At 37.1% G+C, this 23915-nt stretch overlaps 2 protein-coding genes and 1 long non-coding RNA gene across 3 annotated transcripts in view; 1 reads left to right on the plus strand and 2 right to left on the minus strand.

Moving 5' to 3' along the window:
* LOC116179315 (transducin beta-like protein 2) overlaps positions 1-22376 on the minus strand; it is a 124198-nt gene extending 101822 nt beyond the window's left edge. The window contains exon 1 of the mRNA XM_031499082.1: positions 22136-22376. The gene's annotated coding sequence lies outside the window, so the exon portion shown is untranslated. The remainder of the gene's footprint in view (positions 1-22135) is intronic.
* LOC116179319 lies at positions 21107-22141 on the plus strand. The gene is made up of 3 exons (XR_004146993.1): positions 21107-21268; positions 21318-21779; positions 21836-22141. It is a non-coding gene; the product is annotated as an uncharacterized LOC116179319 (long non-coding RNA).
* A 415-nt stretch (positions 22377-22791) lies between the features above and the next one.
* Positions 22792-23705, minus strand: LOC116178556 (coiled-coil-helix-coiled-coil-helix domain-containing protein 10, mitochondrial-like). Its single transcript, XM_031498088.1, has 4 exons — positions 23529-23705; positions 23283-23458; positions 23029-23235; positions 22792-22974 (listed from the first exon to the last, which is right to left on the minus strand). Exons 1-4 carry the CDS (start codon positions 23582-23584, stop codon positions 22964-22966), a joined length of 450 nt encoding a protein of 149 aa, XP_031353948.1. The 5' UTR covers positions 23585-23705; the 3' UTR covers positions 22792-22963.
* Positions 23706-23915: the final 210 nt, after the last annotated feature.

A 23915-nucleotide genomic window follows, 5' to 3' on the forward strand; every position in this document is an offset into this window, starting at 1 on the left:
GACTAAAAAAGAGATTCTTGAAAATCTTGGAAAATAACTGAGATATCACCGAAAATCTGAAAATATCAAATTTTGTATTCATTTTCCCTAGACCGGTCGGAAATAAGACGATTCCCGTTAACAAGGGCATTTTTTTTCGGAGAGTATGTATCTGTTATCAGAATTTGCATAACACGCTAGATGTAGAAGGTACTGGCAAACTACTTCCTTATTTCTTATGGACGCCATATTGGATTCTTACGGAATGAGTTGGAGGACAAAAAAGTAATTCATTTAAATGCATTGTCATCATAGCCAAGTGGATTCAGGAAAATCTAGTTACCCGTGGATGTTTTGAGAAATGAATGTAAAACTTTTGATTTTGAAATTTTAGAGTATGACATGTCATAGTTTTTCTTTTTTTTGTCTTTATCTCATTCCGTAAAAATCTAATTTGCCACCTATAAGAAAATGGATTATTTAATAACTGTAAGTAATTAAGATTTTTTTAGGTTAATTGTCGGTCGAACGGCTGCGTGCGTGGTATGTGTAAAAACAAACTCTGAATGCTGTTCCTTCTTTCAGCATTGTTGTCTTAATTTCTTTATGTCTTGCCTAATAAATGTCAATTAATTGTGTGTTTGGTCGCACTTATCGTGCGACACAGAGTTTTCATGTCAGATTTTTCAATTCATCTCCAATAATTGTGTCAGGTGTAATGACACAAGCTGTATATAACTAACAATATTTTATGAGCGAATAAAGTTTTCGAGTAAAAAATAAGGGTTGTAATAAATAATAAAAATGTTCAAAAGCTGCGCTCATTGAGCAAATACACGTCTAGTGCGCCAAAGACAGTCAATTTGCAACTTGTCACATAAATATCTATTATGGGTCTTTAAATTTATACAATGTTCAACATTTGAATATCCCAGCAAGATCAAAATCGATACGTTATCTGAATTATATCTTGAAATCAATGAGTACTGTCAAATGCAAGTAATACATCGTCAGCTTTATTTATGATGCAAACGTTATAGGTTACACTTAAACATAGAGTTATGAATTGTAACTCAAAATTTATACAATTTCAACGAATATGCTAATGTGCCCCAAACTCTTACGCGCAAGGATATAATCAATTGTTCAGAGAAACGCAATTCAGTTCAAGTACGCATAAAATTTAAACAAACTAAACTTTATCTTGATCAGCATGTGACATGCAGGCAAACCGATCAAGTTTCCACAATTGACGGAAACGTAGGATTATTACAACAAAAGCCTCCTTCCAATCTTACATCCTTTTCACAGCAATCTACAATTTAAATTTTAATTGCTCCATCAATAATATTGACGCTTAACAAAAGCTTTCCATGTAACGGCGGTCCTCCTCGTACATGTTTAGTAGGCCAACCGAAAACACCTCAACTAAACTGGTCGAAAGGCGCTTAAATGCTGCTTCTAAACGCAGATTTATTGTTAATGTGTGTGAAAAACACTTGTGAAACGGTGGAACCACATTTGGTACCTTTGCGAATATATACTTAGCCACTGTAACGTTTGGTACTTCTATATACAAGGTAATTCAAAAATACATATTCAGGTACCTACGATCTCAGAATCCTTGTAAGGCTGTAAACCTTTCAAGGGTTTTGAAGTGAAACTTCTTTAGGCCCGCACCCGGTAGACGCTGGGAGGGGGAATGAGCGGAGAGAGCACGGGTTCCCCCACTCCTCATACCCGCTCGGCCATCTAGGATGCGCCCCCGTCTACTGAGATTCCATTCCAAGAGCCTTCTCGACGTTTTGAGAGCCTGTGACTGGCTTTTAGAATCTTTAAGAGTGTTCGAACACTGTTAGGGAGTCACAAGGGGGAGGAAGGCTACGTGTAAAGTATCCGACAACCCTACGCCGTTTTAGAAACTTCAAATCTCTATCCTTTAAAAGCCGAACCTTTAAGAGCCTTCAAAAATAGTGAAATAGTTAAAAAACGAGGTTTTAATGGGATTTATTAATCTTTGAAAACCTCCAAAAGATTTCTAAAGTCCCCATAATCTATAAATAAGAGCATTCTTTTAGTTTTTAAAAATCTTTAAGAGTATTTTAGAATCTTCGACTTATACGTCTCCAAGATTCCAGTGTAACAGTTAGATTTGATTTTAAAATGTAAGTATTTTTACGTATGTATGACATTTGTTCGTGGTATGATTATTGGTTTGCTTTGTCTTCGTGAGGTCTCCGGATTTGTACGATTCGAGATATTTCTAGAAGGAAGATTGCGAGTTGGTAATTTTGGTTGTCACTTGAAAGTTGTTGCGTGATCGAAATTGGTTAAAAATGGGGACATCCGTTTGGTTTGGATTGCAGAACGCAGATTGGGGATGTTGGATACTACTCTTTCTTATATTGTGTGATTGTTGCTGTGGAAAGAAGTCTAATTAGATATCGAGGGGGAAGTTCAAAAATGGTACCTCGAGAATTTATGTTTCATCCCTTCGCCCCCAGCACCCCCTACTATGATACGTCATTTGAAAGGGCATAAAATTCTCTACTCAACCATGATAAAAAATGAAATCGATCGATTGGTCCTTAAGATAGACTACACAGTGGGGTGGCTTGGGGGGGGGGGGGGGGAGGGGGTTAGCAAGTTCGCTCCACAAAAACTATGGCCGATGTTCTGCGTTCGCACCACACACCAGTCATCACATAACTGCAGAGATTGAGAAAATTAGATCCCCCGTACAGTTCTGAATTTAGATTTATAGAAGAAATATTCATTTCATCAATATGGAGGACGTCGGTTAAAAAAATAGGACAAATGTCGTATATTTCGACTTCAATGTCGATGTGCCACCTAAACAGTCTTCTACATCATTAACTGTTGATTTGAATTGATTATAAACAACTTTATGAATTGTTAAGTGGAATATTGAAATGTAGTAGATACATTGATCATCGACCAAAATTATGACAACACAGTAATCTTGAGTTTTTCAAAATTCTGAACGCAAATTCTAATGTTTTGCTTGACAACGACGTAATTTATTTATTTATGTTTGTGAGGAATAGTTAATCGCGCAGCTGATAAAATTTATTACTGCGGTTAAACTACTACGCCTTTTCTACCTCTTTTGTCAATACAACGACATTGTTTATCAGTAATATTTTCTCATTTGCACATGGTGTGGCGTGGCGACGTAAAAGTTGACGACTTATCTGGCCAGTCAAGGACGGGCACGTTTTCTAAATCAATGGAGAAGCGTGGAGAAGGTGTTCGAGGTTCGTTTTCTATAGGGGAGTGTTTTTTTTGGGTTCGCAATTCTAGGCCCTTCCGGTCGGGGGCGTTTGGATTTGAGGAGTCAACGGACTTGTGAAAGGCTAAAGTAATGTTTAAATTATGATTAATTTCTATACGCCAAGGTTGTTAACAGTCGTAGACCCACGGGTGAATATCATCATAATTATTATTAACAACAAAAGATTTATTCATGGCGAAAAAGTTTATCTTCGTGTTTTTGACCCGTTCACAAATTTGTTCTCTGGTTCTGTCAACATCTCAGTGAGGTGCTCGTAAACGAAAGCGCGTTTATCATTCTTAATCTTACAATCAAAGGTTCAGTTGCGGTTTCCGAAGTCCTTTGGAAAACAAAATTTGCGGCGTCACATCTGCATAATGGTCGATAGCAGGTATCTCCAAGGATAAACTTATTTTTATCGCATTTTACAGTTTTGTGATACCATAACTAACCAAAAGATTACATTGTGAAGGATTATAGTAGTGTTATTGCACGTCCAGATTTGCCTAGTACTTTCAGATTTCACCCAATTACCAGCACTTTTTTCTCAAAACTGGTGACGAGTAGTCACGCCTCATATTCATCCGAGCTACTAGATGTACAGCGAATTAAAATGTGTTTTTTTAAGAATCCTCCACATCCAGTGGTGATGAAGTCCTTATCGATGCAAAACGTTTAGGACCTTTGCACCCATGACAACAGATAAACTTGGTTATTCAAACGTGATCACATTCTCGTTCAAAACTGATCGACTTGACTGTTTGAACGGCTCCAATACTCCAATTTTGAGTAGCTTTCGTGTAGCCACGTGTATTAGAAATGTTGCAGATAAGAGAAATGTCATAAGGCAATAGTGTGCTCCTCCGTTATTTACACAACGTTTTGATCAAACCGATTGCGAGTTCCCAACGCCTTTCCACCGACACGCTCATATTCTGGTGCTCAATACATTCAACATTGACAGCTCGACTCGTGAAGAGATCTACAACTGTTGCATTGAGTGTTGAGTCATAGCGCCCGCAGATCTGCCGATCCGGTTTTCGCCAGACACAGAGGTGTTTGCCCTTTGAGTTCATTATAGCGGTGAACCTATCGTCTAACAACTCGTCTAACAATCTCACGGTTGCATCACCGTACTTTTAGAGGCAAATCCGCAAATCTTCTGGAGGCAAAACTTATTGGCGCGAATCTTCCAATGGCGATTCTCATGGGAGCGGGTTTTTCCGATGCGAAACCGTGTGGGGGGGGGGACCTTCTGCATTCAAGAATGTAATTACAGAACGCTGTATGGCATTGATGGGCCAAGCTAACAGGGACCGAAGCAAACGGAGGATGTCCGCAGGGTGAAGTGTTGTCTCCACTGCTGTGGTTCCTGGTGCTAGACGGGCTCCTCCGCACTCTGAACGAAGACCGTCCCGGTCCCGTAGCTAGTATACGCTCCGTATACTAGCTACGGGACCGTCATAACTGGAAAGTTTCCAAACACCGTGATAGAGCTCGTGCATCGGGCTGTTGAACAGGTGGGTAGGTGGTGCAGTAGACAGACATGGCCTTTCCGTTAACCGGGAAAAGACCGAGGTTATTCCATTTACGAATAGAAGGAATGAGGTCAACTGGGTCTTAGTCCCGCTTGATCTGGAAAGGGCACATTGAGCGAATATAGTCCATGGGCCAGTCGACATGACGGTATAATTTGGGGGTACCAATTTTCCTTTTTACAGTGGCTATACAGGTTTATTAGGATGCCAAAAAACCATGATTGCCTTCTCAAAGCGGTAGCTAATAGAAATGGCGGCCAATCAAAGATGGAGGATGTTGAGTTTTATAAAATCAACTATATCTCTGGAATTATTGATCCAATTTCATTATTCTTTTTTTCTTTATATGTGCTATAAATATTGTTATAAGTACTTTTTGGATAAAAACAACTGTTAATAGGTAATTTAAAAAAATGTTTTTTTTCCGCATTTTCTTTACTGCCTGTATTAATACACAAATGGTAAAATTATGCGTAGGTATGTACAGTGAATTTTTTTTAAATGTTCGATTTAAAAAAAAACACATCTATTGAGTAGTTCAAATGAGTAGTAGATACAATCAGAGTTGGACTGGGTCAAGCATATAGTGACCCAGTGACCCGGTCACCCAGTTAGTTTACTGACCCAGTGACCCGGTGACCCAGTTGACCCGGTGACCCAGCTTGACCCAGTTTGACCCGGTGACCCAGCTTGACCCGGTGACTCAGTTTGACCCGGTGACCCAGCTTGACCCGGTGACCCAGCGACCTATCTTGACCCAGCTTTACTCAGTGACCCGTCTTGACCCGGTGGCCCAGTAATTAAATTATTGTTAGGTATCATCCAAAACAATTTCAAGTAACTTTTAATTTAAAAAAAAACTTCCTCAATAATATTCGGCAACAAGCACGTAGCCCAATTTCATTCAAGAGAACTAATACCTAAAAAAATCAAATGCATTTGTTGATAGTTTGTAGTCAAGTAGTCAATGAAAGTATTTAGAGAAAAGATTTATTTGGATTAAGCTAACTAGTAGAAAAAAATTAAAAGTGAATGAACACCTGTAAGCAAACTGGTAAGCCCTGAAGCAAAGAAATAACATTATTGTAATACAATTCGGGACATGGAAAGTTTTTTACGGCAGTATTAAAGCAAACATCACAGAAATGGCAGTTGTCAAGCAATCGAGCATTATTTTCAACAAACCAGCATTTCATTTATTTCATAATCTGTACACTTGAACCGAGGGCACTGACTTAACTGCGTTATTCGATCAAACTAGGTGACTGGGTCGAATTGGGTCTCCGGGTGAAATTGGGTCGCTGGTTCAAGTTGGGTCACTGGGTCAAACTGGGTCACTGGGACAAACTGGGTCACTGGGCCTAACTGAAAAGAGTATGACGTGACCCAGTGACCCAGTTTAATTTAGTGACCCAGGTGACCCAGTCCAACTCTGGATACAATTGACAGTTGTCACATTTTTAAGAATACCGCCGTCCAATCTAATTACGAAATCGGTTAGATTATTGCTTAGAATGTCAAGGAGGACACTTCGAACATTTATTGTAATTGTTTTCGGTATTTATTTTCTTATTTATGTATTGAATAGATCAAATTAGTACAATCCAGGTGCACATGACCTACAAATAATTGAAGGTTGGTTCACAATGAATTGTGGTGAAGTAAAGTTATTGTAAGTTTATGAAAAGTTTATCTTAAAGTTGCGATGGCCTCACATGGCTTCTTTAAAAAAATCTTACCGAGTGCTCTTCATCATAAAAACTAAGAAACCGTTGGTGTTCATAGTCACACAAGTTGCCCGATTTGCTGGTGGGAATGTGAACCGCGCACATGATGTGTTTTTTTTAAATCGAACATAGGGAAATTACATTGCATGCAAACTCCTATGTTCGCATTTAAAAAAACTCACTGTATATGCAGAATATTAGTGAAAAATATGCAAACAGTCTTGATATATATGCACACATATTATACAAATTTATATATGTTGCATAATTTCTAATAAAAAAGGAATTACGATAAACACTAGCAATAAGATGTTTTCTGAACGAAATGATTGCCTCCTGTCGCTAAGAATTAATTTATAAGCACTAAGTAGAGAAACTTCTCTCGATCAACAAAAGTAATAGGTGCATTAGAAAACGAATATTGGGCGCAATTTTCAAACCTTCCACAATATCACCCATCAACACCGTAGAGAAAGAGAAAGATAAAATAGTTTGGAAATGACGAAATTAAACATCAATTAAATCAATAAATCTTCCGTTCGGCTATTGCAGTATGTTTCATGATCGCGTCTGTTATAAAAATCCGCAAAAATGTATTAAAAATTCAAATTAAAATCAACTAAATCTAACAAAAATTTAAATACATCTTATAATATGCAAAAATAAATTCGGTTTAACCGCAAATGTTGCAAATCGAAAATACACAAAATCTCATAAGAAGTACAACCAAAAATAAACCAATACAACGAAATATCGAAGGATCCTCAGTATTACAATAACTTTTAACGATAATTTATTTTAATGTTACAAAATACATCAAATTCATGTCTTGGCCATTGAGATAATGCTCTTAATCTTGTTTTGATCAAAATCCATGTGGTCGCCAAAAATAGATCAAATTCATGTTTTGATCATTGAGATAATGCTCTTGGTCTTTTTCCCAACGTTCTTGGTGCATAAATAACGATTTTGACATGTTTTGATCAAAATTCATGTGGTCGCCAAAAATAGATCAAATTCATGTTTTGGTCATTGAGATGATGCTCTTAGTCTTTTTCCCAACGATCTTGGTGCATAAATAACGATTTTGACATGTTTTGATCAAAATCCATGTGGTCGCCAGAAATGCATCAAATTTATGTCTTGAGCATTGAGATAATGCCCCTAGTCTTTTTCTCGACGATCTTGGTGCATAAATAACGATTTTGATTATTTTGATCAAAACCCATATGGCAATAATTTAACATTTTTGAATCACACACATGCGGTTATCAAATGTGCACGTGATGTACTCTTGCTGCATCAAGATAATGCGTTTGAAACCTTTTAAAACTCTAAATTCATGTATAAAGTGTAATATTTGCTACATTTTGCTCTAAAACTTTCGACCTATACCACAGAGAAGAGTTATATTAAAGTATTACACATCTAAGAGTCATAGGGAATAATCTAGCGGAAGTCCCAACCCGATACATGACCTAGGGAATGAAATATGTTGATTTCTATTATATTGAGCCCGTAGTTTTTCCTGTTCCCGATTCACTCGAAGTCCTATAACTTTTGTTCCTATTGAACCAGCTTCCTGAAAATCAATAGCGTCCGTCCTTAATGTCCAAAGAACCCGTACACCAAATTTCAACTCAATCGGCCACTTTTAAAAAGAGTTAGAGCGCACACGGACGGACAGACGGACGGACGACAATACAAAACTATAAAGGATCTGAGGATCCTTAATAAACGATATTCATTTTGCATACAGGGTGTTTTTTTGGGAGCTTTAGTTAAACGTTTCTGGGAAAGTAAAATACGTAGGTTTTTGAAAATTTGTACTTAGGAGTTACTCTGAAGGCCGAATCGATGTAAAATATTTTCAAAATGGCCGCACTTCCGGAAACACCGGAAGTAGATAGTAACTTCGTTATTTTAAATGGCAACCCCTATTTTTTATTGCATTTTTTGATTCTACGTGAAATTTCAGTTCTTTTGATATCCATATATCGATATCTGCCATTTATGGTTTTTAAGTTATTTTGACTTCAAGAAAAAAAATGGCGGATGCAGATGGTACCTTGATAATTGATTACTTGAAAAAGGTTATAGTCATGGCAACCCATTTTTATCAGTGCATAGAGAATGAATAGGGCTTTCTTTTAGTGTACTTAAAAAAAAAGTTAAGTTGCGTACAACCACACCTATGGAGATCCAAATTTAAGAAACTTCAAAGTCTATAAACTCAGTTTTTTTTAATGGAATGCCCATGTTCTTAATATTGCATGAGATAGAGAATCGAAATTGGCATATTTTGATATTACATGTTCCTATAGCTATCTTTAACAGTTTCTGATTTATTCCCATTTCATTGAATTGATCTCGGAATTGATGCCATTTTTTTCGCATTTTCTTTTTAGCTGGCCATGATTTTATAACAATCGAATTTTAAACAAATCAAGAAATTGATTCTTTAATACCACTGATTCTAGTTCTAGTCTAAATAATTCATTAATAAATAACTCATTTATTAAGGATATAGGACAGAAAATTTTTGAAAAATCTAAACAGAGTCGTTCAACTGAATTTCTTAAACAACGTATAAGTCTGGAAATTAAGAGAGGTAATGCGATATCTGTTCTAGCAACAATTCCATACCAAAAATGTTTTGCATTGAATTTATTTTGTTAATCTTGCATTTTCAATTCAATTCATTTTCTTAAATATTCTCTTGTAGAGCTTTGTATCACTTGTGCTTCAACGGTTTGTAGTGCATTAGGGGTACAAAATTTCCAAAATTCATACAATTTCGTTCTAGTTTTCGAATGAATGTACGGAAAGCACGCGCCGCGATTCTGCCCATTTCACCATAAATAACAATTAAATTCCAAAATAGGTGAAACCACTGCGAGTCATTTTTCGATTTTTGAAAAACTTATGTTAACCTATAACAGTGGGTGATAGATTAGTGTCACTAGATTTGTTTAAAATTCAATTGTTATAGAATCATGGCCGACTACTAAAAAGAAAATCCTAAAAAAATAGTGTCAATTCAATAAAATGGGAATAAGTCAGAAACTGTTAAAGATAGCTATAGGAACATGTATTGTCAAAATATGCCCATTTCGATTCTCTATCTCATGGAATAGTAAGAACATGGTCATTCCATTTAAAAAAACTGAGTTTTTAGTCTTTGAAGTTTCATAAATTTGGATATCCATAGGGGCAACTTAACTTTTTTTTAAGTGTACTAAAAGAAAGCCCTATTCATTCTCTATGCACTGATAAAAATAGGTTGCCATGACTACAACCGTTTGCAAGTAATCAATTATCAAGGTACCATCTGCATCCGCCATTTTTTTTCTTAAAGTCAAAATAACTTAAAAACCATAAATGGTAGATATCGACATATGGGTATCAAAAGAAGTGAAATTTCACGTAGAATCCAAAAATGCAATAAAAAATAGGGGTTCCCATTTAAAATAACGAAGTTACTATCTATTTCCGGTGTTTCCGGAAGTGCGAGCCATTTTGAAAATATTTTACATCGATTCGGCCTTCAGAGTGACTCCTAAGTACAAATGTTCAAAAACCTACCTATTTTACTTTCCCAGAAACTTTTAACTAAAGCTCCCAAAAAAACACCCTGTATAAGTTTTCACAGCTGTAGTTGATCAACAAATTGAATTAAAATTAAATAAGTACTTCCAAACATCATGAAGATGGTGAAAATATGCAAAAATATATGTACCATATATGGAGAGATTTCACCTTTAAGTGAATTGCACTCTTCAAAATACAGGCAATCTTAGGCAGTGTTATACAACGTTGCATTACAAGAATTTTCACCGTCTTACTAAACTAGGAGATACATGGGATAAACTGTTGTACACTGTGAACACTTCTTCTGATAGTGAAAGTTCAATCTCATAACAACCAATCCAGAAAACGAAAAAATCAGGCCTACGAATTCAATATAAATATAAGAAGGAAAGCCGATCTATGGAACCAGTACTTCAGGTTCTTCATCATTGCAGCTGAAGAGGCATGATCAAATACCAAATGATGATGAAATTGGTATGTGCGAATTCTGTTTCTATAACTTTACTTCTCTACTTTAATTGAACTTGTATCTCAGTTTGGACGACACTGGGTTCGTTGTAATTACAGATGTAAAATTGGCTCTTTAATGGTGGAAAAACTCCCTTTAACTAGTACTGGGAGAACCTTAAAGAAAGGCTTCACATAAGCGACGATTTAAGAAAATGATGAAGTCGGACCAATAGTTCTAAAGATTGTCTATAGTTCATTTTATAAAACTCAACATCCGCCATCTTGGATTGGCCGCCATTTCTATTAGCTACCACTTTGAGATGGCAATTATGGTTTTTTTACATCCTAATATATGTGTCTAACCGTGGTAAAAAGGAAAATTGGTACCCCCAAATTATACCATTTCCTTAAATTTAGACTAATAAGCCTACAAGGATATTGGGAGCAAACATTGGACGTTTCATGCCATTCGTATGCGAAAATTCAAATATCATTAAATTAATTTTCCAAGTTCCGTATCTTGAAAACGGTGCCATTTCTGTATAGAAATGTATCATAGAATTCAAATATCGAATAACATACAGGGTGTTCCGTTCAAAAATATACTACTTCATTTTGAGCATGTAAATGTTAATGCTGTGTAGCAATTTGTTTTGATTTCCGGCATCCTTTGCAAGTTCCTAGTAGTGAGTAGTATTTTTTGCAAATGATGGTACAATTTCGTGCACTACTTCCGCGTAAAAGATTACCAAACATCTCATCTGCGCTGCCCTACTTTCAATAAGCTAAGCCTCCACTGATTTTAGTGCATGACGTTTTACCATAAGTCATAAAAAATGGTACTACATAGAGGATACTATTGAATTATTATAACAATGAGGGAGGGTTCGATATTAATTTGTAGCAGTTACTTTTAATGTGACCGTACCTCGATTTCTAAAACATTAAAATCGAATGCATCACAGAAATGGCTCGTTAGGACGACGTTAAGATTAATTCATCCTAATACGGTAACGTGTCGCGGTTATGTGAAGTCGTTGGTAAGGAAATAGAAACATTACTGTAACATGTATCGTAATTGAAAGAAAAAACGCCACACTTTCTCCAGGTTACTAAGACGGTTAGGTAAAAGGGAGGAAGACATGTCGACTAATTTGTAGTTGGCTGTGGAGATTGAGAAATTTAAATACCTTTCGCTGTGCCGTTAATGAATTTGCGAGTTTTGGAAGGTCAAATTCATGAAATTTTAAAATCGTGCTATCAAGTTAAATTTAACTAAAGACTCTGGAGGTCTAGTACTTAGATATTCTCAGAGCTTTAGATTTTTTGAGATTTATTTAAGTCAGAAACAAGCATTTCCTTTGTCAAAACATGGGTTTTTAAAATATTCACCACTTTCCAAATATCTCTACAGTTTCTCAAAATTTTAACATTGACATTCTACACATTTCCAAAACGTCAAATGACCGAATCATCCGTTACTATTTAATTGGTGAAAATCCAACACCCCGTAAAAGAATCGGTTTATTAGTTTTAAATACAAGAAAATGATTACCTCACCAGCATTACTAAGAACTACTCCTTGGCCGTTCAAACTCGAAGCACTGATTGCCTCACTAAGTTGAAAAGAACGGTCTCATATGATGAATGGCTTCTTTGATTTGCAGTTCAAACATAGTCACTCAACAATTAGATAATCCGACGGTAAATGTCAATATAATAAAAAAGCATTTCCGCGCCATCAGCCGCTTCAGACGTGCGACGAACAACAAAATAAAGTTCGGTAAATCCACTCTTTCAGTTTTCAGGGTCACAGAATTTAATTTCGCGTATTAAAGAACTTCCACTATTGTTCGTACTTATCGTAATAGTTTTTTAATTCGAAAGTTATGACTTGAATATGAAAGTCACCACTTTAGTTCGCGCGTTTAATCTACACGTAAATACTTTCACTTCAGTTCAGTTAAGTTTGCAACAGACTTTGCGGAGAAGATTTCCGCCATTATTAATATCCCTACACCAACGAAGGTTTCTGACGTTCGGGCTTTAATAGGAACTGAATCGTGGTACCGTCGGTTTGTTCCGAACTTTTCGTCTATAATCCAACCACTTATGGGCCTCTTAAAACATCTTCAAAATTGGACTGAGGTAAGGCAGTTAACGAACTTAAAAGTTGTCTGGTGTCTGCCCCGATTTTGTCATGGCCAGATTACAATAGTCATTCAAACCGATGCTAGTGCGTTTGGTATAGGGGCAGTGCAAAGACAAGATTACCAGGAGAAGAGGAAAGAGTTATTTGTTATTTATCTCGATCCCTCACAAAACAAGAGTGTAAATACTCTACGACGGAATGGGACTGTCTGGCAGTCAGTCCTTGAGTATTGAAAAATTACGTCGTATATTGAGGGTACCCATTTTAAGGTCATCATTGGTTTCTCTGTTGGCTTAATAACCTTAAAAAACCATCTGAGAGGTTAGGTCGTTGGAACCTTCGTCTTCAGCAATATTCTTTTGACCTCGTCCATCGGAGGGGCAAGAAACATGGTCTGTGTTTGGTCAACCAAAGATTCTTATTTCAAATAATGGTGTTCCGGAGATTACTAGGAGGGATAAGGTTAAACAGATCTTCACCACGAATTACCATGCTCAAGCGAATCGGATCGAGCGCGAGAATAAAACTCTGAAGACGACGCTTAGGTGTTATATTAATGAGAACCAACAATTGGGATAAACATCTGTCAAAGTTAACGTGGGCTATGAACTCAAGTCCACGAGGTGACTGGGTATATTCCTTATTTTAGAGCATATGGCAGAGATTTTTCGACTAATGCACTTGCAGCTGATTTTGAGATTAATCGATCGGAAGATAGGGGCATTAGGGCCTTTTGATAATGTGGCATTTCGATTGGAGAGATCGGTGGATAAAAATAAACGTCATTATGATCTAACACGCCGTCCTGTTATTTATAATGTGGGTGACAAGGTCTATCAAAGGAATTTTCCCCCATCGGATGTAACGAAACAGTTCTCGGCTAAGTTAGCGCCAAACTATATTGGACCCTTTGTTATCTTTCAGAAAGTTTCCCCGTGGATGTTCGAGCTGCAAGATATGGATGGTACGTTTAGAGGCACTTAGCACGTAAAGAACTTGAAACTTTGTCCAAATTAGTGAGTCGCGTTTATTTTCGAGTTGGTTGGTTAGGAACGTCGGACGGTCCATTTTGGGGGTTGTATTCACCCTTTCTTTTCGTTTTCGGATATAATTATTTTCTTTCCTTACTCCGCTTGTGATCCCGTTAACGTAGTAATACACCTTTTGTATTGTTTTGCTGCATTCTTGAGGGTGAGACGCGGGGGTGGATGTGGATATTGAAGAGAGCTGAACTCATCTTTGGTATACCGTTCTATTTTCTACTATTCTTGCTTCCTTTCAATTCCCCTCTTTGGGAGAATTCTGTGCCTCTCGGGGTGTAAGTCGCTGGCAGATGTACCCTCTTGCCGACCGTCCCTTTTTTGTAGGTTACGCAGAAGCTCGAGAATGTTGTGCTAGGGCAGCAATCTTTTCTGGAGTTTCAGGCAACCTCTTCTGATGCCTCTGAAGGTGGTTGTGTCTTGGGTATTATAGGCACTCTTGGGTCAGAAGATGGAGCGTAGCACAAGATCAGAACGGCCTCCGCACAATGATACGGAGAAAATAAATCCTGCAGATGGAAACTTTCCTACGGTAAAAAAAACTGCGAAATCGAAGGTTCTAGGGTGTAATTTTTGATAACAGTTAATACTTGTGTTAATGGATTGCAAGTATGTAAAAATCATGAACTGGCTTTAGAAATGAGTGTGAACACTCTATTTAAAAAAAAAGAGAAATTTGTTTGTTTAATAAACCGGCAATTGATTAATTTTTAATTTATCTAAGGATCACGCACTGGTGTCGCTGCGTGTCCCAAAATTTTTCCCCAAAACTAATCCCCTTTTTTTCTTTATTAATTAAAAAAACTCCTACAAAATGGCTTCTTAACAGACGGTTATCTTTAATCGTTAATTCCTTTGCAGTGTTAGAAACTCTAAATGGATCTTCTGTTATATTTGAAAATTTTCCTTGGACAATGCCAGTATCCATCTAATTAGAAGAGTTCTTTCTTCTGAGGACAATGTGATTGATTTTTGTGGAGTACGAGTATATCCTTTTCCAACTGTTGCCATTGGGAGTCCTAAGGAACATCCTCCAAAGTCAGGACCATTTGCTCAGGTGGATACTTTTTTCGTAAAGCCATTTCTAAAAAAAAACGAAACGACCAAATATTAACACCCTATATCAATAATTGGTTCGACATTTTAAAGAGAAAATGAAAAACTTGGCAACATCGCAGAAATGCCGCAATTTGTATGCATCAAAACCTTTAAAATGATTTAAAAACCAATCATTGGTATGTGTGGCAACGTCGCAAGCACTACTTTACCATTTTAGAAATAAAAGTAGAGTGCCAGATCTCTTAATTTTACATAGGCTAAAAGGAAGTGTCAATAAATGATAAGGTGTCCTTACCTTATAGCGTTCCATTTGTGTCTCATGCCACATTGAGCATCCTGTACACACAATATTATTTTCGACTTATTAGGCCAGTCATTTTAAACACTAAACATTGCAAAAAATACTGTAAACTTGCATTTTTAATATGTTGTTAGAGACAGCCTAGACAGTGTAAATCTATATTTGCAACCCTCAAAAACGTGAGCCAGCCGATATACAGAGTGAAATTCGAGAAAGTTTTTTTTCAGTTTTTCGCAAAAAAAGAAGTGAAGGATTGATCTGAAGAGGAAATGTGTTATTACCACTTTTGAAGCAGAGAAAATTACCTAAAAGACGAGCTATGTGCGAGATCTGTAACCCAATTAGTTCCAGAGATACAGCTCTGTGAATATTGACAAGTTTTCCAAAAAAAGTGAAAATAAAATTTTCTTCATTACCTATATAACAACTTAAAATCGAGATAATGGTAAACTATAACAATCATTTTCGGGCGATCTTTGGACGAGGCGAAGAGTCATCGCCTTGTACTTGAGTCTTGAACTTCATTGTTGGCTATCTTTAGGTTGAAGAGAAGAGACGCTATCAAGGTTGTCTAGAGGTGACTCCACATCTGCGTAGATCTCCTCTTTATCCAACTCCTCGGCTCTTGGTATGTTCGTGCAATTGATGCTTTCGCAGTGTTTGCACATTGAAGAGCATCTCATACCAGCCTTCATGCAAAAACACGAACCAGAGCAACCTTTTTTGCATCTGCAGACAGAGCTCTTGGTTCTGTGCATCGCCTCTCGATGCACGAATTCAGACCGCTGCTGAGAGGTCATTTTATAAATAGTCTTCTGTATGATACGTACAGGGATACGTATGTATGTAGTATGTATGAGTATTTATGGCAATATTTATGGTATAAAATATAACAAAAGTAAAAATTTCCACTTTTTAAAAAACTTATTCACAGAGCTGTATCTCTGGAACTAATTGGGTTACAGATCCCGCACATAGCTGGCCTTTTAGGTAATTTTCTGTACTTTAAAAGAGATAATAACACATTTCCTCTTTAGAACACTCCTTTACTTATCTTTTTGCGAAAAACTGAAAAAAGTTCAAAATTTTCTTGATTTTCACCCTGTACATCGGCTGGCTCATGTTTCTGAGGGTTGCAAATCTAGATTTATACCGTCTAGGTAGTCCCTAACAACATATTAAAAAGGCAACTATACAGTATTTTTTGCAATGTTTGGCAAAAAAATTGTCTTATACCTATGACTGGCCTATTATGCACATTAAACCGTAACGGTTTAAGTTTCGGACTCCTAACCTCACAGGTGGTGAGTTCGAATCCCACAACGTGCCAGTTTTTAGTGGCACAGAACATCTCCTAAGTCCCATGCTTTGGAGGGCATATAAAGCTGGCGGTCCCGGCAGTCATACCGCGACTGTCATTAAGTCACACAGACGGCCGGACCATTGATGCTGTCTGAAAACGTCTGTACCTAGGGACTGCCTAGTAGCATATTTAAACAATGCTAGCAGGGAGTACCATCCATGAGATATACAGGGTGATTCCTATAGTACCTGCCACCGTTTGGGAGCGTATAGGGGGTGCCTAGGGGAGTATTTTGATATAGGACACTTGGGGTCGGAAATCTAAAATAAGGGCGCCAGAACCAAATTTATCTTCTGGAATTTCACGCCTGTATGTAGGCAACCCAACCGACCGACGTTTCGCGCGGAGCGATGCAGAGCGAGTTAGCGCGAGGAAGCGACATGGGAGGGAAGGAGGGAAAACGACAGTCAAAAGCAATAACGTTTACAAGTGTTCAACGTGGCCACCGTTGTTCTCAATGCACTTCCTACATCTAGCCAACTATTATTATACTATTGCCATAGTGTTTATTCACTTGATACGTGTCGTTGCAGACGGGATTTCGTGGGTTTAAACAAAATTCTGATCAAGTGTCAGCCACAAATCGCCGCCTGAGATCGCTCCGTGTGCACCGCCGGCCGGTTGGGTTGCCTACCTACAGGCGCGAAATTCCAGAAGGTAAATTTGGCTCTGGCACCCTTATTTTAGATTTCCGACCCCAAGTATCCTATATCAAAATACTCCCCTACGCACCACCTACACGCTCCCAAACGGTGGCAGGTACTATAGGAATCACCCTGTATACATACATACCAGCAAACAAGTTGGGGCACCGTATAACAGATTATAATTTATAAAGTAAAGGTAAAGTGTTTCTTTTTTGGTTCATCTACAGGTGTATCTCTTATCATCTTTTATTGGTCCAGGTTATGAAACAACTGAGAAATACAAAACAAAAACACATGCGGTATACCCAGTGCCGTTTTAAAGTTTTTCAGGGCCCTGGGCCATTCGTTCGTGGAGGCCCCCCTTACCCTCAATAAAAACGGCACAATGTTTGCATTTTGTGAAGAAAATGACCGGACTTTTATTTTATTGAACTGTAAAGTCAATATCTTACCCATGGGCAAAACCTCAGTGTAATACCCACTTTAGGCTTTTTATCACTTATTAGGACTTTTTAACTTTCTAAATGGTAACCTTATACAGGGTGGTGACTTGCGTAACGCATCATAGGGATTTCAATGTAAAATTCAAAACATGCGATTATTGGTACCCAAATTATTTTAGAGCAAAAATGTATTAAAGTTTTTTGTACACAAAATTTTTTACGTTGTCTTTGTTTTCAATTTTTTACATATAAAGAAGGAAAATTGGAAAAATAAAACCCGCATCTTTTTCAAGAATCTGTGATGCCATGGAATTTTCTAAAACAAAAAGATATCCAATTATCAATTAGCAGCAGCTCGAAATGGATTTTATGATCGACTGTCTTGCAGTTAATGGTGAGTTATTCGAACATTTATTGTAAATTGTTATATTAGGAAACCGTTTTTAGTAATTTGGTCTTTCTTTATGTTGAATTCGCTGTTCTAAATATAATACTTTTTGATAGAATTCGATTTGTTTTATGCAGACATTCCATGGCATGACAGATATTGGCGTAGTTTTTGTATTATAAAATTCCATGGCATCACAGATTATTGAAAAAGATGGGGGTTTTACATTTCCAATTTTCCGTCTTTATTATGCAAAAAATGGAAAACTAATACGGTTGATTGACGTAAAAAATTTTTTTCTAAAAAAACCTTAATACATTTTTGCTCTAAAATAATGTGGGGAGCCAATAATCGCATGTTATGAATTTTACATTGAAATCCGTATTATGCGCTACGCAAGTTACCACCCTGTATACACGATCCGCAGGATTTTAGAATTTCCGGTATCCCTTACTCTATGCATTAATTTTGTTTAAATCTGCATTTACTTTAAGGCGGCAGATTTTGCACTAAAATTTATTCATTCACACAAACTTTTGGGGGCCCCTCAGGACTTCGGGGCCCTGACCCGGGCCCGGGCCCAGGTGGCCCATGCCTAAAAACGGCACTGGGTATACCGATAATTAATACCTACCATACAATGGAGAAAATTACCCCCTGCATCTGGCCTATTTTAAAAATCGTTTACGTAAACCTACGAGTTATATTTACCCCAGGCGCGTACCTAAAAACCTTATTTTTATCTTTTTTTTAATTGAAAAAATAAGTGAGACTTTCACAGATTTCACATATCTCAGTTAAACATCTTGAGGTTTGTGAAAGTGACCTTCTTACCTCACCTTTTCTGGCACCTAAAGATGGATCGATTCAAAAGCGAAAATGCAATCTCAAAATCTGTAACGACGACCTTTAAAACGATATTTATAAATCCCAAGCGCGACCAGGGCAAGCTTTTAAAACACTGCACGAAAGGAATCGTAAACCGTTATACAACAACCTAAATCTCATCTGTCTTGTAACAACGGAATACCTTGAGAAACAAAGAGAAGGTGAAGGAAATGGCCTTTTGGTGGTGATTCAAATAGTCCACAGGTGGTGAGACATCGAGTGTGAATCATCCGAAATGCAACTACCTCCATGAATGGCTATTAAACAATGTCCGGACGGGAAGCGGATTACAAAAAAATTGTGCAACATTCACGCAACGCCAAGAAGCTGATTTTAATTCGACCAAATGATCTCGGAGAAAGTAGTCATTAGTGGGTGTAAGCGAAACTGGCATAAGCACTTTCACTTTCTTCACCCAATTATCGTGCGCCTCTCTCATTTGCCGGGAAAAACCTTGAACTTAACTTTGATTTGTACGCCAAAACGTTTTTGTTTTTATTTACGACAGTTTGGCACTCGCCGCTCGTGACATAACGATTTCATTTTTCGAAGCTAAATTTGATTATAACGTAAATGATAAAAATAATGCAAATGGGCTCCTTCTTATGTTTAATGTGCCGTAAAATTGCAGGCCATAATTATATTTCTAAAGGTCATTGCGTACATTAAAATACTACTACTATATCACCTAACAATAAATACTTATTAGTTATAAGACTGTTCATTAAAACTTCTGTAAATAGATTGTATTATAAATTCAAAAATGTCGCCAAGTACGATTGCATCATAGATATATAAATACATAGATACAGCCATACCCCAACATAGTTCAAAAGGACGTACCATCTATTACCATCACTTTCGGCACATTAATTACGTATAGCGCTATCCTTTATAGAGGTACCCTGAGCATGGAAGACAAGATTCGCATTATTTATTATAACTGTCAATCAAATTGTTAGCACAAATCACACAGAAAATTATCAGATTTGAAACTTTACAACATAAATAAACCGCCTTTTTATTTATTTAAATCGCATAGCAGCAAGAAATGTTACATTTAAAATGGAAGATGTTACTTATAAAGCTGGCAAATGAAGAATTTGAAAAAATTACAGCTGACAACTGGAAGAAAGTGTGTGAACATGTGGAAAGTGATTAATTTAAAAGAGAAGTTATATTTGGTTGATGTTGCTGAACTTTATAATACCTAAGTGTTAATAATGACAGTGATGATTCAAATTTGTCAATTTCATCTGACGATGATTCGGATTGTGAGCTTTTACAAACGTAATGAATGTTCACTAAATGAGTATTATCACCAATTGGATATCATTGTTAAGGTGTTGTATTTATTTTAAATAAATGTACACGTGTAGCTTACTTACTACAATTAGCACTATAATTTCAAAAAGAAACCCCACCGAATGGACATATGCCGAAAGGTAGGCAAGACGCGTAGCGACCAAAATTTGATATTGCACGCACACACAGTCTAAAAACTCGTTTTCCTAAGAATATTGGACGGATCCTTCTTTGTGATCATGATACAAACGCACTGCATCAACATCATATAGGCCAAAATAATAATTGGAAACGAATTCACTTCCTGTCGCAACAATTTCCTTTACCATTACGCCTAAAACCATGCAATTAAAATTAAAATGTTGAACATAAACTTTACTTACTTACGGTTTTTTTGATATTCTGCAAGCCAGCAATGAATTCAATGCAGCACATCATGCCAAACAGGGTAAACATTATCCCAAATTTGAATGGCGTAGTTCGATGTAATAAAACTATTTCAGGAATAACAATTATGGACGCGTCTATCATTATGGCAAGCACTAATGTTATTCGTATTCAATTGATAACGCAATAATTACATAATATTTAGTGAAAAAACCGCCCATCATGTTTAGGGCGAATATTTTTAGTTAGATTGGATTTCGCGCTATCGTGAAATGTGTCAACTGTCACATGACTTATGGGACGCGCTAAGTTTGTTTTAAGCGTCCGATTCGCGTACGACATAGTGGTTAATGCAATAAAAAGAGATAGAACATGTTTCATCTTGGTTAGAAAGTAATGGAGAGATGTACAAATTTCTTTGATATGTTTTTTAAAAACCGAGGTACGTTTGTTAAGGATGGCTGTATCTAGGTATTTATATATCTATGGATTGCATAGGCAACTGGCGCCATCCATACGGCACAATAAATTACTGCAACCTTACGAATTGTCGTCGAGAATACGTTAAGATATGCAACCAGTAATACACCTGTATTATTATTTATAGTAGTGTATGATTAACCTTTCAATCAACAATCCATGCTGCGCCGCTCATATGTAAATCACTACATTGGCACAGATTACCTAGTGTAGGGTAATCATTTGCCGCAACCTGGTATGTATGCACCACTACTAGTTTCTTTCAAATATGTACATATTTACAGGGTAAATAAATGTTGAATTACAAATTCACATTTTGTTCCTGTGCCTTTTACACTAAAAGAGAATAAGAAGCTTGTACGGTCCTATTCCCGTAAGGGGACTAAACACAAAAATGGTGTTTGGGTGTATTGTACTCGATACGTTTGTATATTTTCGAGAAGCAGTGGTTTCAAATTTTAAATTTTTTAAAATAAACAAATGAAAATTCTAGTTGAGGGGGGTTTTGGGACATGAATAAATCTCTAGAATCAATGTTTGAAACGACACTTAAACAAAGCAGAGTAACAATCTGTCTCTTTTGCATGGCAATAGCCAGATACAATACTCCCTGAAGAAAGACTCATGGAACACTGTCATATCCTGACGCTAGTAATGAGGATTGTGCGTGCACAGGCATAATAGCTTGAATCCCTGTAACCTCGCCTGTAACATTTATAACTACAAATCAATTTTTAAAAAGTAATGTAAGTAATTCTTACCTCCACATATTGAATTAGTTGAGTACTGTATTGTATTGTAGTCATGTAGTATGTACACTGTTTCAAAGACTGCAAAAGGTGAAGAAAATTGATATTTCTTACAGATGGGAAGTAGCCTGTAGGAGTGATATTCAGGTGAAGTTCGAACACTTATGACCATAATGGATTTCTAGGTAAAACTTTTTCAATTTGTGTATGAATGCGACAGTTGCCAAGCAGAGCTTCAAGTAAGCTTAAGCAGACTTTGACATGTTGATTTCAAAGAATTAAATCATCCGAGTACCGACATTTAGTTCATTAACGGAAACCTTCACCACACAAATCCTATGTTAAAATCTTACCCTAGGTCACTACTTCTTGATAACAGTTGAACTTTCCAAGCACAAATGCGAGCAGGCACTTACAATTCAAATTTAAAGTCTCCTAACCTCACTATTAGTAACGCAGAACGACTGAAACATAACCGAGCAAATTTGTTAGATTTCCGCACTGTATAGTAGCTATAATCGATTTGCCGGTTTTAGCAAAACGTCGTTACGCGAAAATCAAAACAAAATTACCCCACAACCCGCCATTGTAGATATCACGTGACACCAACTTGAACACATTAGAACTACTCGTAGAGAACTACCAAGTGAAAGAACTACTATACAGGGTGGTGACTTGCGTAACGTATCATAGGGACTTCAATGTAAAATTTATGGCCCCTCAAATTATTTTAGAGCAAAAATGTATTAAGGTTTTTTGTAGGAAAAAATTTTTTACGCCGATAAAACGTGTTAGTTTTCAATTTTTTGTATAATAGACGGAAAACTGGAAAAATAAAACCCGCATCTTTTTCAATAATCTGTGATGCCATGGAATTTTATAATACTATTTTTCAATATGGCCCTTGGCTATGACCTGCCACCAGTATAGGAAGCCGAGTAAGGAATAAAGCTTACTCTAAGACTGCTACTCATTACATAATCCAACAAAAATATAAAACATTCATAAAATTGTTCTCATTTAAATTTTATTTTTTGTTATTTATAACTACACAAATTTTTTGAACTACTCTATACAAAAAGCATGGAGCAATACCTTTACATAAACGAAACCTTCCACGTTATCGCATTCCAATTTACTAAAGGACTAATTTGATAAACTAGCTGGCACCGTAATCGCACCTAAGCCATATCTGCAATATAAAAGATAAATGATTGCCCTTAAAAATGACGCACGTATTGCTTACGGTTTCGTATCTTGCACTGTTGCATGGCTTCGTTGAATCCCTGGCAGAGTGTTAAATCGGACTGATTACTAGCGCACTGTAGAAACTGTTTTATTTCCCAAGCGCAGGGACCTGTCTCGTCTAAGTTCTGTTGAGGCTGAGCGGATGCTGGAGCTGCTTGTTGTGGAGCCTGCGCGGGTTCGTTGCCGCCGCCACCGCTAAACATTCCTAAAAGGGTTTTGTGTACAAAATTTCACCGTTATGAATTTTCTTACCGGTCATGGCATGACCAACGGTGTGACCGATCGCCGAACCGATGGCTACACCTCCAGCGGTCGCTGCCATTTGTCCGAAGAGACTCGGTTGTTGAGGTGCGGGCGTTGCCATCGCAGGGGGATGGCTTGGTGGATGCGCCGCAGCCGCAGGTGGTGCTCTCGCGGGGAGATTGGTCCTAAAAAACCACGCAGCATGATTAGGTTAGGTAATAACACAGCAGTAATTAACGGTTATTAACACTTTACCTAGGAGCTGGTGCGGACCTTGGTGATGGTGATGCTGATCGTCCTCGTCGTGGCATTTTTCTTGGCTAATTTTATTGAGAAGAAATAGGTACGACGTTTATTTAACAACGTTTGACAGTTCTAGAAATTTCTGATCAGACGTAGTTGATGAAGGAACACGCGACTCGGTATTGCGTATTGGAACGTGATAGAGAGAGATAGAGTTGACGTTTTGAAAACTCTCCAAATCATGTGATAATGACAGTATTGAGGGTTTAAAGGTCATTTTTAGTATTTTTATCATTGTTGTTGCCTATTTTTTTTTAAATTTTTGGTTTCATAATTTCATGTGAAGAATATAATAAAATATTTAGGAATGACAATAGGACATACATACTGTGACAATAG

The sequence above is a fragment of the Photinus pyralis genome, unplaced genomic scaffold, assembly GCF_008802855.1.
Source record: "Photinus pyralis isolate 1611_PpyrPB1 unplaced genomic scaffold, Ppyr1.3 Ppyr1.4_LG8, whole genome shotgun sequence".
Classification (NCBI taxonomy): Eukaryota; Metazoa; Arthropoda; class Insecta; order Coleoptera; family Lampyridae; genus Photinus; species Photinus pyralis.